General features: G+C 44.4%; 1 protein-coding gene across 1 annotated transcript in view; it reads left to right on the plus strand.

Moving 5' to 3' along the window:
* Nucleotides 1–2,901: 2,901 nt before the first annotated feature.
* The window catches only part of GALNT5 (polypeptide N-acetylgalactosaminyltransferase 5), a 49,682-nt gene continuing 38,721 nt past the window's right edge, over nt 2,902–13,862 (plus strand). Inside the window, exon 1 of the mRNA XM_045781665.2 lies at nt 2,902–4,868. Within this exon, the coding sequence (XP_045637621.1) occupies nt 3,424–4,868 (1,445 nt within the window). The 5' untranslated portion in view covers nt 2,902–3,423. The remainder of the gene's footprint in view (nt 4,869–13,862) is intronic.

Below are 13,862 nucleotides of genomic sequence, written 5' to 3' on the forward strand. Positions count from 1 at the left end.
AAGTGATTTATGTTTTGATTTCAATGGACAGACCAGAGAGAGAGAGAGAAAGAAATCATTGTTCTTAGATTAAATAAATATAGAAGACTCAGGATATTTTTCAAGCAATGTTTTAAAGCTGTCAAGATTAGTAAGGATGTAATAAGTGTTGACTTTTCTAACAGGAGTTTGAGTAATTCCAGCTGCCATTTTGGGGTGGGGATGTGGTTGGACAAGACTTAAATCTTGGATAATAAAATATTTCAAAGCATTCTATTTTCATATTTAAAGCAATACTGTCGTGTAAACCACATATCCATGATACGAAAAACGATTTCTCACTTTATTTTGGAGCTTGGATCCTAAATAGTTGTGCTACTTTTTATGTCAAAGGTGTTCTATTCAGTGGAGTTTTAAGGTCATTAGGGAGCAGAAACAAAGTTACCTCCTTCAGTGTTTTGGGCATATAGTGAGTTCTCAGTGAACAACTGTTCATTGATTGAATCCAAAATAAAGGAATTAGGAATAGCAAGCCAAAAATAAAATACTCAAATATCCTTCTTGCCCTGTTGCCAAAAGCATGTTAGTCATCAGTCTTATTTGATTTTCAAGAAGAGCCGGTATGCTGTCTCCCACATGCACCCCACACTCTTATCACACAAAATACCAGCAACTATATTAGAGGCAGTGACTATACCGTTCAATATAACAAGAACTTTACATTGTTTTCTCTAATCTTTACATTCACCTGCAAGGCAGAATTTATTTTCTTCTTTTAATCACAGAGTAAACACATAACATTAACTAACTTACAAGATTATACAGCTAGAGAAGCAGTACTGTGTGGCATTTAAGTACATGGACTCTAGCGTCACACAGTCATTTATTCCAGATCCAAATCCTCCTTTTCAATTGCAAGTTGTTTCAGCTTTCTAAGCTTTGTTTCTTTGATAACAAACTGATAGTTCTCACTGTATCTTCGCTATTGGGTTGTGTGGAGATTGAGTGAGATACTCAATGGAAAGAGATTAGTAAAGTGTTTGGGACATATTGGGTACACACACACACACACACACACACACTCATGCCTACTAATGGCAGAGCCCGTGTTTCCAGTCATGCTTGTTCTCAGACATTTGTGCTTCCCCTCATGTACAATAGTCTGTCTTCACTTCTGTGATTTTGCTAATTTAGCTGCCTTTCACCATGCAACTAATATTTCTTCTCTCAAACCACAATATGAGCAGAAATGATTATGTTCTCATTCGCCCCTTAAGTCTAAGGATGGTTTCTTCAAAAATTATTCATGCACCCCAAAACTACCCTAGGTCCCTGTAGAATCCAGTAGATGATTGTCTCATATTAATTATCATGCACTGTAAATCCGCCTATCTGTCTGTACCCACCAAGAGAGTGTGAGTTTTCCAAGAGAACTATGTCCTTTAATTCCATATCTCTCAACGCCTAACACAGGACCTGAGCCATAAAACACAGCAAACACTGGAAAGGTGGATGAATCACAGCAGGCAGGAAATGACTGAGCTACCAATGCTGTCAGCCATGTGGACAGTCCAAGCTGGAGTGAGCAGGCGCGGAATAAAAAGGAGAATCGGGGATTCAAGAAACATGTTACCATAGCTGCATTTAGCTGGCTTTTCTTCTTTGGGGCAAGGTGCAAAGTTAAAGGCCAAATGCTACCGAAGATAATGCATAAGTATAGAGAATTCAGAATTTGTCCTTCTTCCCTTCCCAAGTCTTTAGGAGCCTAAATTTACCTGAGAGCAGAGACGCTGTGCTCCCCCTAACTCTAGAGTAGTAAGTGGCATTGCCGTCTACAGATGGCTCAAAGTTCCCAGGAGAAGAGTGCTGCTCAGAAGTGCTTCTCAAACTTCATGGACAATGTTCGTAACAGGTGATGTTAAAACGCAGATTTTGATTCAGTTTTACTCTATCTGGGTGGGAATTTCACAAAAATTATGAGCAGTGTTCAAAAACAAACAAAAAGTGTGGGGTGCCAGGGTGGCTCAGTCTGTTAAGTATCTGCCTTTGGTTCAGGTCATGATCCTGGGGTCCTGGGATCAAGCCCAGGGGCAGGCTCCCTGCTCAGTGGGGAGTCTGCTCCTCCCTCTCCCTCTGCCCCTCCCCCTGCTTGTGCGCGAGCGCGCACGCGCGCGCACTCACACACACACACACACACACACACACACACTCTCTCTCTCTCTCTCTCTCTCTCTGTCAAATAAATAAATAAAATCTTTAAAAAAAAAAATAAGAGGTATTTTATTCTAGACCAGTGTTTCTCAGCTTTGGCTGTACATTATAAAGACCCGGGAAGCTTCTTAAAAGCACAACACCAGACCAACTGCTCTTGCTGCCCACATCCCCCATCAGTCAATCAAAATTGGTGGTGAGGGGGGACTTCTTTAGAATGGTTCTAACAGGAAGTCTGTGTGGGGGCCACTGCTCTGCCAGCGTCCCAGGGCCTCCCCAAGTCTGGTCCAACCCCTATGCAAAGTGTTTGTTATTGCTCTGTGACAAGGTAAGTACCAAAACTGAGTAAGCATTTAGAAGCTTTTACAGCAATATGACAAATTAAGTTTATGTCTAGTCAATCTAATAATAAAAATAGATGGAGACATTTAAAAAAAAAAAAACATTGACTTTTAAAGAAACGTTCTGATTCCCACTCAAGGAAAACTGCTGAATAATTAAACACCCACCTCTGGTATTGAGATCATGCTAGACCCCTTCTTTAAGCTGTTGCCTCTCAAAGCTGAAACACGAAGATCTGTGATTATTTGCTGGGCCAGAGGGTTCAGAAACCTGGGCACAACAGGGTTAATGAGCAGGCATGGGGTAGGTGGGGTTACAAACCAGGAACACATGCCCTCCAAGTTTTCTTTCCCTTTAATTGCCCAGAAAACACACACACTCTCACAAAACACGGAAGGTGAGAGCTGAATGAAGTTTTCTGGGTAATGGCTTGAAATGTTTTCCTTATGAGAAGTGGTGTTGAGTTACAGCGTGCAGACGGAGCTCTGGGAGGAGAGAAGTGGCAGCCCCAGCCTGGCCCCCACCTTTTCTTGGGCTTATAGGAAGGTGGACGTGGGCTCGTGGGCTCGGGGAGACAAGTGATATGTGGAACTGTCTGGTGGCTGGAATCGACGGCTCCCGGAGGGACCGAAGGGCAGTGTTGAGCACGGTTTAGCCAGGGGCCAGCCCAGCAGGCACAGATGCTCCGCTGTGAAATGCCACGCACGCAGAGACTGACGGGCAGTAGGAGCTGAGCTTTCCCCCTTGCACTGCTGTTTCCTGCTCTGTTCAGGGGAGGGGGCACTTTCTGGCAACTCTGCTGCTGCGGCTGCCACGGCTACTTCAGCTCTCACTCCATCCAAGGTAAGCAGGCTCCAAGGGAGGGTAGGCTGCAAGCGAAGCCTCTGCACCATGAACAAGATTCGAAAGTTCTTCCGAGGAAGTGGGCGAGTCCTGGCATTTATATTTGTAGCTTCTGTCATCTGGCTGCTCTTTGACATGGCAGCTCTCCGCCTGTCATTCAGTGAGATCAACACTCGGGTCCTCAAGGAAGACATCGTCAGGAGGGAGCGGACGGGATTCCGAGTTCAGCCAAATGAAGATCCTTACAGTAGCATAGAAGAAATGAAGCCCCCACTGAGGGGAGCTGGGAAGGGCATATGGGGCAAAGAGAACTTTAGAAAAACTGAGAAGAGTATGCTCAAGGTTGAGGATAACTTGGACCAAACCCAGAGGGAAAGAAAAAGGCAGAACGCCCCAGGAAGGGGCAAGGTTGCCCCTTTGTGGCATCCTGGGTATCTACAGACTCTTCCAGTGACTTTTACCAAGCAGAACACAGAAAGGCAGGACCTCAGATCTGAAGCCTACTCTCACCACATAGCCAAGCAAATGAGAACTCAGGGGGCTCAGAAAACCCCATTCATAACTGCAAGAGAAACTCAATTGGCCAAAATCTCTGCACACGTGGGACCTGTCGGTATAAACCAGGAGGCCCCGAAGAGTCATAGTCTCGGCAGTGACACATCAAAACAAGCAGCTGAAAGAAATCCAAATGTGACCATCAGTCCTAATCCTGACAGATCAAAGCAGCGATCACAGGCAGTAGCAAATGAGAGGACACACCCTGCCAGCCCACTGTTGCCAAAATCCAGGGAAGCCATAGCCTTAAATAAAACTGAGACGCAGAGCAAAGAACTAGATTCAAATAAACACGGAGCCAATAAGAGCCTCCCCTTTTCCAAGTTTATTGCCAATTCAAATCGCTCAAAGAAGCAATCTATGAACGAAGCCCAGTTGGGAAGCTTGCCGAAGGATGATGGAGCCAAAGTGGCTGCTGGGAAGAAATTCAATTTCTCTGAAAGCCACGTTGTGATTATAACCAAGGAGGAGGAGCTAAAGACAGAAACCAAACAGGCCCCCAATCCTAAAAACAAAACTGTGCTCCCTGTTGTACTGGGTGAAAGCCGAGGGAAACACACCTCTGGGAATAGAAGTGAGACACCTTTCCCCCCAATTGCTCTACAGAGAGCAACGGTATCTCAATCCCATCAAGCCTTAGCAGAGAGGCTAGAGCCAGCAAGAATCAACTTGACCACCAAGGCCCAACCTGCAGAACTCAGCCGACATCATATAAAAGCCTTGTTATCTGAAGAACGTGGAATGCACCAGGTGCTAAAAATTGACGTGACACTTTCTCCAAGGGACCCCAAAGCTCCGGGCCAATTTGGACGGCCCGTAGTCGTTCCCCGTGGAAAGGAGAAGGAGGCAGAAAGAAGATGGAAAGAAGGAAACTTCAATGTCTACCTCAGTGATTTGATCCCAGTGGACAGAGCCATTGAAGACACAAGACCTGCTGGGTAAGATCCGTTTCTCTTCTCTTTCCTCCACCTGAAGTATTTTGGCCCTTCTCTAGAGAAGACTTATTTCTAGGTGATTTTGCATGATTTTTGGTCACCTAGAGAATTAAAGCAACATTAATTATGAGATAGAGTCCAAATAGTCTCCCACACAGAGAAAAGTCCTGCTATAGCCTACCCACTGTGTGCTGTCTCTACACTTAACTTCTCTGAGACTTTGGCTCTCACCCCTGTTAGCTCATGCTCCATTCCTTTCCTCTACTGAAAACCTATTGAAACTATTAGATGAACTTAATTCCTAATAAGGTAGATATGAACGGTAGAACTTAAAATGTAATTCCATTAAAATAGTGACAATGACATGAATACCCAATTTCAGAACTTTATTAGCAAGTTTGTCAGGGATATATTCAGGAAATGAGCACAAAGAAGGTGCCTTCTAGGCCTCCCAAATTATATCTTAACCAGCAGAATTCTGCCTAATCTTGACTAATGATCACCAAAACAGCAAATGAAGAAATGACTTTACTCCCTAAAATTTGATATCCTTTGTAGATGGGATGGTAGACATTTCAGGAGTTCAGTTAAAGAGGAAACATAAGGTTGAAAAAGTCAATCAGTTAATAACTTGCAGCACCTGCAGGATGTGTAAGAACATGTAAACAACCACTTATCTGTTTAGAATTTCACCATGTACAAAGAGCCTGCACACACATCACGGGAACTTCACAAGAGCCCCAGAAACGAGCCAGCAGATATTATGGGTTCAAATTCATAGATGAGGGCCCTCAGAAATCATATCACTTTCCTAAGGTAGCACGGCCCTGAAGCCGCCCAGCGGGCCCTCATGAGCCAGTTCTTCAGTGAACTAAAGTCCTGTAACTACGTCACCAGGAGGTCCATCAAATCACAAATAATCTCATCTGATTCCAATGCAGTTTGGTTCCTGGTTCTTTTTGGTCCCCTCCTAAGCGAGGGTTCTTTGTAGCCGTATATTCATTATCCATTAATTGACAATACAGTTCCACGTATGCCTTGATAGTCAATTCCTGAGCCAAACAATGTTCGCCTGGAAGTTGAATTAGGGAATGTCAAGATTCAGACTTAGCACCTGTGGTATGTAAGCCGATAGCCTTGCTTGGCCTCGGTGGAAAACTCTTGTTTATGATCTGGGTGGCCGGTGCTCTTAGGAAGAAGGCAGGTACAGATGTGTCTGTCATATTCGTAAGAGGAGCCTCTTCATGGTGATGGCAGCTAGGGGAAGTCATCGTCAGCTCTCTCGGCCATTGGCGGGTGGCTATCAGTCACGCACCGATGCCTGCTCAGATTAAGCACCGTGCCACTCACGTCCCTTAGCCTGGTAAAACTCATAACCTGGAGGAGAACACAAATATGCCCAAAATAAAGATGGCAAAACTGAGGCCCTGGGAAGTTGTATTATCTGTGGTCATAGAGCGGTAAATGTCAAGCAATTATTAAAATCCATGCTCAGAATTATGCTGTGCTCTTTATCTCTGGACGCTTACCCCCCCAAAAAGGATCTTAAAAATTCTGTGGGACCAGCTCTGATCTGAAATCCTGTATATCACATATCACACATAGATTTACATATGCATACATAAATTTGCCAGCTTGGAACACGAAAAGCCGGAGAACGAAGCAGTAGGTCGAGTAGCTTCGTTTTTACATCCCTTCACCGGCCTGGCAGACTGCTTTGGAGCCCGGGGAAGAGGCAGACACGGCACAGAAGCTCGGGCTGCAGTTCCAAACCAGAGAAGGGGCACTTGTGTGACGGCCAGCAGCAAGTAATAGTGATGTTAGCGGCCACGCGAGTTATTGAAGGCTCAACAGCGCCCAACGCCTATTAGTTTCTGAAAATGGGTGTGTGGAAGAGGAAGGTGGCAGAAAAGTCACAGTGAGGTTCTGGCTACTGAAGGAGGCTGTCCCAACTGCAGAGACACTGACACGTGTGCTTGGGAGGATGAGTCAGACAGCATGTGGCCGGGCCCCCTCCCTCTTATCACACAACCCACCTTGGCTAAACATAGGCGCTCTCGGCAAGCTGCCTCCCTGATGCTGCACGCCGACCGGATGGAGGTGACTCTGCAGCCACCAGGGATCCCGTGTACAGGGCCCGCTGAAGTATTTATAGCCTGTGTGTGCCACCCTTCCTTGAAAGAGGGTGAATTATTTTTCTTTTCTTTTACCCAAACACTCTGACTATAAATATATGCATGTTATGTATTCCTATGGATAAAGGTTGGGAGAAAATACAAATGAAAAACATTTGATTCATCAGGTTGGCACGATTTGAAGTCTTCTTACTTTGATTTTATTTATTTTCAGCCTTGCGCAGAAAGTATCTGAAATGGCTTACACAATAAGATCTCGGAAGATAATAAATCTTAAAAGTCAGCATGAGGGGAAAATTGTCATAGAATGTAATAAGAGAATATGTGTGAGGGAGACAGAGAGACAGAGAGAGAGATCTATAAGAACACAGGAGGATAGGAGGGCTTGCCTTAAAATTAGCCACAGTTGCAGCCCACTGAAGCCCTTAAATTTTAAGAGTTCTGGGGAATATCTCCCTCACTGCTCTTTACGGTTCCCAAAAATGCACCTCTGTGGAATGATTAACACAGTAACTGGCATATCATAACTGCCTATTGAATACACATTGAGCCAAAAAAAAAAAAAAGAAGGAAAACCATCGGTTTGCTAGTACGTTCATTTAAATTCAATTCTCCTGAGTAAAGATATTAACCAGTACCAGTTAAGTTAATATCTTCTTAAGGATGATTTAACGGATACGCCAGGATGAGGTTGGCCCTGAGAAAGAGAGGAGACAAGCAGGATGTCCAGGACAATTTCACCTGCTCTAGTTCCAAAATCAAACTCCAAAACTTCTTCCCTCCTTTTCTCCTGAGTCCCAGAGAACCATTTCTAGGCTGTTGTGATGTTGTCATGGTCTCTTCCAAAAGCACAAGGACTCCTGTCTGTCATCAGCATTATTCTCACTCTCCTTTTCAGTGCTAGTCTCTGTGCCTAGACTCTGCCCCTTGCAGTATGGTGGGAGCTTTCTGCATATGACATTCTCTCTACTGTGGGCCTTAGCATTAAGAAAGTCTCTCATTACCTTATCGTGCATATCACGGTCTGTCCCATCCACTTTAGAGGGTCTGACCTCTAAGGTCCAACGACCATGAATGGGCCCGCGGTCACTGAAACACTCCCTGTCGTGTGCCCTTTCTTCACTAGAGCCTCCAGAATCTGTTTTGCCTCCTCAGTGAAAGCATAAACTTCTCCAGGAAATTCTGTCTTTTCCTTCATTTTTTGCCGCCTTGGCCCTGAGCGATATGGTTTTAAACGACATGTTTCTCAGAAATGCTTTTTTGAAAATTGATACTATCTTAAAACAAAAAATGAGAGGTAGCTCTTTAAATATGGCACGTGATAAGTCTTTTTATAAATTAACAATGGCTTCCTAATTTTTCATTTTGAATATATAGAGTATGTTAGTATCTGGTTTAAGGTAAGTACATCCTATTGTAACACTATGATCTATTCATTGATTCACACTTGTTCTTTAGTGCATAGTTTTGTTGTTTGGTTTTTCATCTTAACATTTGGACTTCCGAGGGAGGAAAAATCTCTTTTCTTTATTTATAACAGTGTTTGATGTCCGTAAGTAAAATACAGTCTCATTTTTGCTTAGAAGTTTTGCCTATAAAATATGCTTCCGATAAAATTTTTGATAGTCATTTTAAAGTTCCATATTTAATGTTTTTTTCTTTATAAAGTGCTAATCCTTACAATTCTTGCTTTCCATTATTGAAGTTTGTTTCAGTCAGCAACAATCAAGACACACAGATTTTGCTAAAACACAGTCCTAACTATGGAAAAGGTAGGGCCATTCTACAGAAAGAGGTCTGTCTTCTGGCCTGCCGCTATCTAGTTAGGATGACACTCCCAAAATGAACTTATTTTAAGAGCGCACTTCCGGAATCTGTTTTAGAGAAAAATGACTCAAAAACTCTTTTGCTGCCAGCATTTAGTTTCTAAAGTACACTAAGAATTATGGCACGCTGTTCTGCTGCTGCTGGGTGGTCATGAGGCTACAAGGTTGCTTAATTGAATGCTTTGCTTTTCCTGCAGAACTCTGGCAAGCCCCTCCATAAAGCAATTAAAACTGATCTTTACTCTCTTAGCCCAGAGCTGGGACTGTCAACCAATCATCTGATTCCTGCCTGCACAGATACAGAGGCTTTTCTTTTGGCGCATATGGAAAGCAAAGGATAGTGCCACGCATTTGCCACAAACCAGTCTAAATGACTGAGGGGAAAGGAAAACCTTTCTGGAACCTTAATTTCCACCCCTTCCTCCCCTCTCAATCCGACTGAGGTCAAAAACCGTAACTAATAAATTACTGGAGGAGGGGGAAGAGCCGTCAGGAGAGAAAACATAAACTGACCACGTATCTTTCCGAAGTTCGGGCTCCTAAAAGTTTATCGGGCTGGGAGAAAAGAGAAACTTGAAAGTTAAATGAAGTTCAAATTCTTTATTTGTACTCAGGATGGATATTTTAATTGATGAAATGAGACTGCTTCTGTGACTAACAGTGAAAAGGGAATATTATCTAAAACTGACTGCAGAGGCTCCCTGGGAAACTAAACAGGAGCGGGAAAAAAACATCTGACAAGATGATTGAAAGGGCTATTTCTGGTGCTCCTGAATTGTGCGTGTGTGTGTGTGTACATGCACATTAGTGCACATTTGTGTGTGTGTGTGTGTGTGTGTGTGTTAGAGCACAGCGTGCGATTTCCCTGAAAAATCATGTCAGAGAGCAGGAAATAAAAAGCCAAATTTGTTTAAACAGTACAGGCTAGACCGTAGCATAACAAAGGTTAAACGCAGCCGAGAGATGACACAGGGCCTTTCAATACTTTAATTTATCACACTCTCCCCCCCCTTGAGATTCATAAGGAGAAAGATGATCCGAGGACATAGAACACATTTCTGCTACCAACTCAAAGAGAAGGAAACAGTGAAACAGTGCCTGATGAATGTAAAACTGAGAAATGTTAAAGCAGATCAGTGACTTTTTCTCCTAAATACTGCCAAAGACCTAGAAATGTCTCTGGGAGAGAAGAGTCAACAAATGGAGGCATTCGAACCTATTGACACTTTTCTGTTCATCTAATCCATGTGCCTAATTTAACCACCAGCCTAATTTTATCAAACTCTTGCTGCAGTCTTGCCCTGGGTACTCTTGTCTCCGAAAATAACTACCTGTTGGGCTCTTACGGGCGACCCGTTCCGAGCAGAGCCTCTCCAGAATGAAACGTTGTTTGCTCAGGGGTCAGAAAATTGGGGGAAAATAACAGTCTTTAGAAGCTCTCTTTTGTTGTTGGCTCCAAATGAAAGGAGCTTTTTAGAGTCCCCTCTGTGTTTAAAAAAAGTCTACATTATTCCAAACTAAATTATCTCCTAAACGGGCTCCGCTTCTAGAATGTGGTGATATGGGCATGTGTGAGAAGGAGCAGTATGGAGAAACAGTATCTCCGAGGGCCTTCCCGACTTGCCTCCTCTCATCGAATCCTTAAAACCGTTCCTCAAGGCAGGGGACAGTCGCCGTCCCCGCTCTGCCTATGGAGAAACCAGACCTTGAGGACCCGCTGGGGTTTCAGACAGCAGCAGGGCATTCACAGGGGGCCGTCCACCTCCTTCCATATGCTAGGTGCCCCCCGCCTGTCAGGAGCGGGGTTCCCTGTACCTGGTGGCAGCTGGGACCCGTCAGCCTTCATGCGCACCATCGCGCTCGATCCTGACCATAGTCGTGCCTGACCGACGAAGTGTCACATCCCCTTAACAGAGAAGGGAAAAAAAAAAAAACACAGGAAAAGGATTCTGGCTAAGCATCCAACAGCTTACAGGTGACAGCATGGGGACCCAAACTTGAGCCTTCTGATTCTTCCTCGCTCGGTAATGATCCCGCCCCACTGGGCTGGCTCTCTCCCCGACCCAGCTCCTCCTCCCCCAGAGTGACCGTCACCCTCACCTCTCCTGTGTTTGCCGAGGCTGTCTAAAGAAGGGGATTCTCGTTTGCTGGGCCTTACCCAAAAAGTGCTTATTTATGTTCTAGACAATGATATATCTGCTGTCCCTGCAAGCCAACAGCCGAGCTGTGACTCAAAGGAAAATTTCCTGACATCTAATCCTAGTCCTCTTTCCACAGGATACAGCCCCTCCTACCTTTTCCTTTGCTTCCTTATAATCATAGAGCTTTGACAGAAGCTAAAACATCTCCCTTCCTCTTCCTTCCACATGTCAGAGGTGTGCAAAAGGAATTAGTGTTGCATCTCAGCTACCTCCTCAGAGAGAAAATTGATAGGAAATTATTTTCTATTTAACACTAAGCAAAAGGGAGTCTAAAATCGCCAACAACCACAGCCAACGGCCTCGAGCTCCCACCATGTCATCTGCCATCTGAGCAGGGTCTCTGCCTCCAAGGCGAGTACAGGAGGACGTTTTGTGGAAGCACAGGTACTCCCAGAGTAAGGAAGGGAGAGCCCGAACCTGGCCTGAGAGAGGACAGAGACCTGCAGGGGTAGGGAGTCAGAGAAGTGGGGGAAAAGGGTAAAAAAAAAAAAAAATGATCCATTAAGAAACTGAAGGAAATCCGACATGGGGTGGGGGAGAGCAGTGGAAATGAGACCATGGAAAGTAAGCAGAATCCAGATCCCCTCAGGACCTTGTTAAGGTTCTTCTAAGGACCAGTGAGAAAATGTGGAAAGATTTAAAACCATAGGAAAAACAAATGAATTTACTTTTTCTCAAGGGTCTCGTGACCCAGAGGGAAGCACTTACGGGTGAACAAGGCTCACGTTGCGTAGACAACCACAGAATGTTAGTACTGGATGAAACGTCAAAGTCAATGTAGTCCAGTCCCTTATGTTACAGAGAAGTCTGAGAAGGGAAGTGACTTGCTCAAGGTCATAGCTACCCCCAAGGTGCCCTGACCGCCACCCAGAACTATTTCTGCCACATGACACCACCCCTGCTCTTTTCCCTTTCATCCCGATTTCACTCTGACAGCTGTCTGCTCAAAATAGACGATTGTTAAGGTGGGGAATGTTGATACTGAGTCTGGTAGCTTTGAAGGATATAGGGTGACCTCAGGAACCACAGTCTCCGCTGGCTGAGGCCTTTGGAGTAGAGGTGGTGAGTGTGACTGAAATCTTCTAAATTAGCAGTCAGGCAATTCTGACTGAATGTCAGGGTTGTCTACCCTAGAAAGAACAAAACATAAAAGTAAACTTTTTATATAACTATACCCTGTTATCAGGGAGAGGCCAAGAAGCCCCAGTATATCGAACGTCTTATAGAAAAGAATAGAATTCTGGATGAAGCTCCTTAGCAGGATGCCCGATTCCCCTTCTGATCCTCCTGAAGATAGCAGGGCTTGGGGAAGCAAGGCCCCTGAAGGCTTACCTCCAGGCACTAGTTGAATTGCAAATCGAACTTGAGAAATATCCTCCTCGACCTTCTGTTCAAACCTGAGAAGACTGAGACTTGACCCGCATAGTACATTCTGGCGGTTTTGGAATAAAATGAAAAATTCATCAAAATGAGAGAATGTTATCATTCCCCCAATCTTATGATTTGAAACCTTCTTTAATGGATAGACTACATTCAAATCAGGTTAGTGGCTAAGCATTCAGCACACACAAGCCAAAAAGGCAAAACACCTCGCTCCCTGAGTCTCTTGATAACTGATGAGCCCTTGATAGATCTGAATTAAAGGTTTGCCTGAGAAAAGGTCAGTCTACCCGGTCAAAACGTGTGTGTGTGCATTGTGGATACTGCCAGGTCCTCACATGGGTTTTCACTATAGAACTTACACAGTATTTTTATAACCATTATCACATCAAATCTTCACAGACCCTCTGTGAGGAAGGCATTGTAATCTTCACCCCGAAAGTAAAGAAACCGAGGGTGGGCACAGTTACACGGCTTACTCGTGGACGCGCAGCCAGTAAGTGTCAGAAAGGCATCAAAACTCAGTCCCCTGTCATCTTTCTCAAGTCTAGAGAAAGTCCAGGAAGCTGTTCCACCTCGGTAGGATCAACAATGTGCTGGACAGTGGACCTCATGTCAGAGTCCCCGTTTGTGTTTAGTACTCGGGTTGGCCGCCATGATGTCAGTCCCGGCTTCCCCCAAACAAAACAGATGGGGTTCATTTTCAGATATAGTGTGGAGTCTGTGGACTCTAAACACCTGACCTGTGGAGTGGATGAGCATATAGAGTAAAAATATGATTTCTTAACCTCAAAAAAGACTACAAACCCAGAAATACCTTGCATTTAAATGAGACTTTACTTGAGCTGCAACTCCTCCCCTCAATACAGCAAAAAGCACGGTTTCCGATAGGCAAATTGGAAGAAAGGAAATTTGCTTTTGGTTGGTCAGTGGAGGAGAATTTGAAATGGTTTTTACAACCTGTAGTAACCCAGCTGACTGTCAGTACATAAGAAGGGTGCAAAAGTTAAGGTGGAAAGCCTTTCTGGTCTGATGCTCTGCGCCTCTAAACAAAGAAAGCTTGCTAGTTTCTCTAGACATGTGGAAACTTGTTTAACCTGCTGAGTTATGCAGGAAACCAGGTATGTGTAAATGTCAGAGTGGCCTGACAGCTCAGCCACCCAAAGCAAAGCACACTCTGCAACTTCATATTTTGAGCCTTTCTCACCTCCTCTGGACCCTCTTCCCCATCCTTTAATGCTGCCCCTTTTTCCAAGCACCCGTGTGACCTGTACAATATAGTCTTCGGCAGAGTCGTCTTGAATGGATTCTTTAAATGCATCGGAAATACATGTCTGCCAATAACTGGCACAGGTACTACTTATTTCTTGGGATACTGGCATCTAGTGGAAACCTTCCTGACCCCACCCATATGGATTTCTAATGGTGAAACTAAGGCACCATGATGGGATGAGA

This window comes from Ursus americanus, chromosome 1 (assembly GCF_024610735.1).
Source record: "Ursus americanus isolate L20-20 chromosome 1, mUrsAme1.1.p, whole genome shotgun sequence".
NCBI classification, from domain to species: domain Eukaryota; kingdom Metazoa; phylum Chordata; class Mammalia; order Carnivora; family Ursidae; genus Ursus; species Ursus americanus.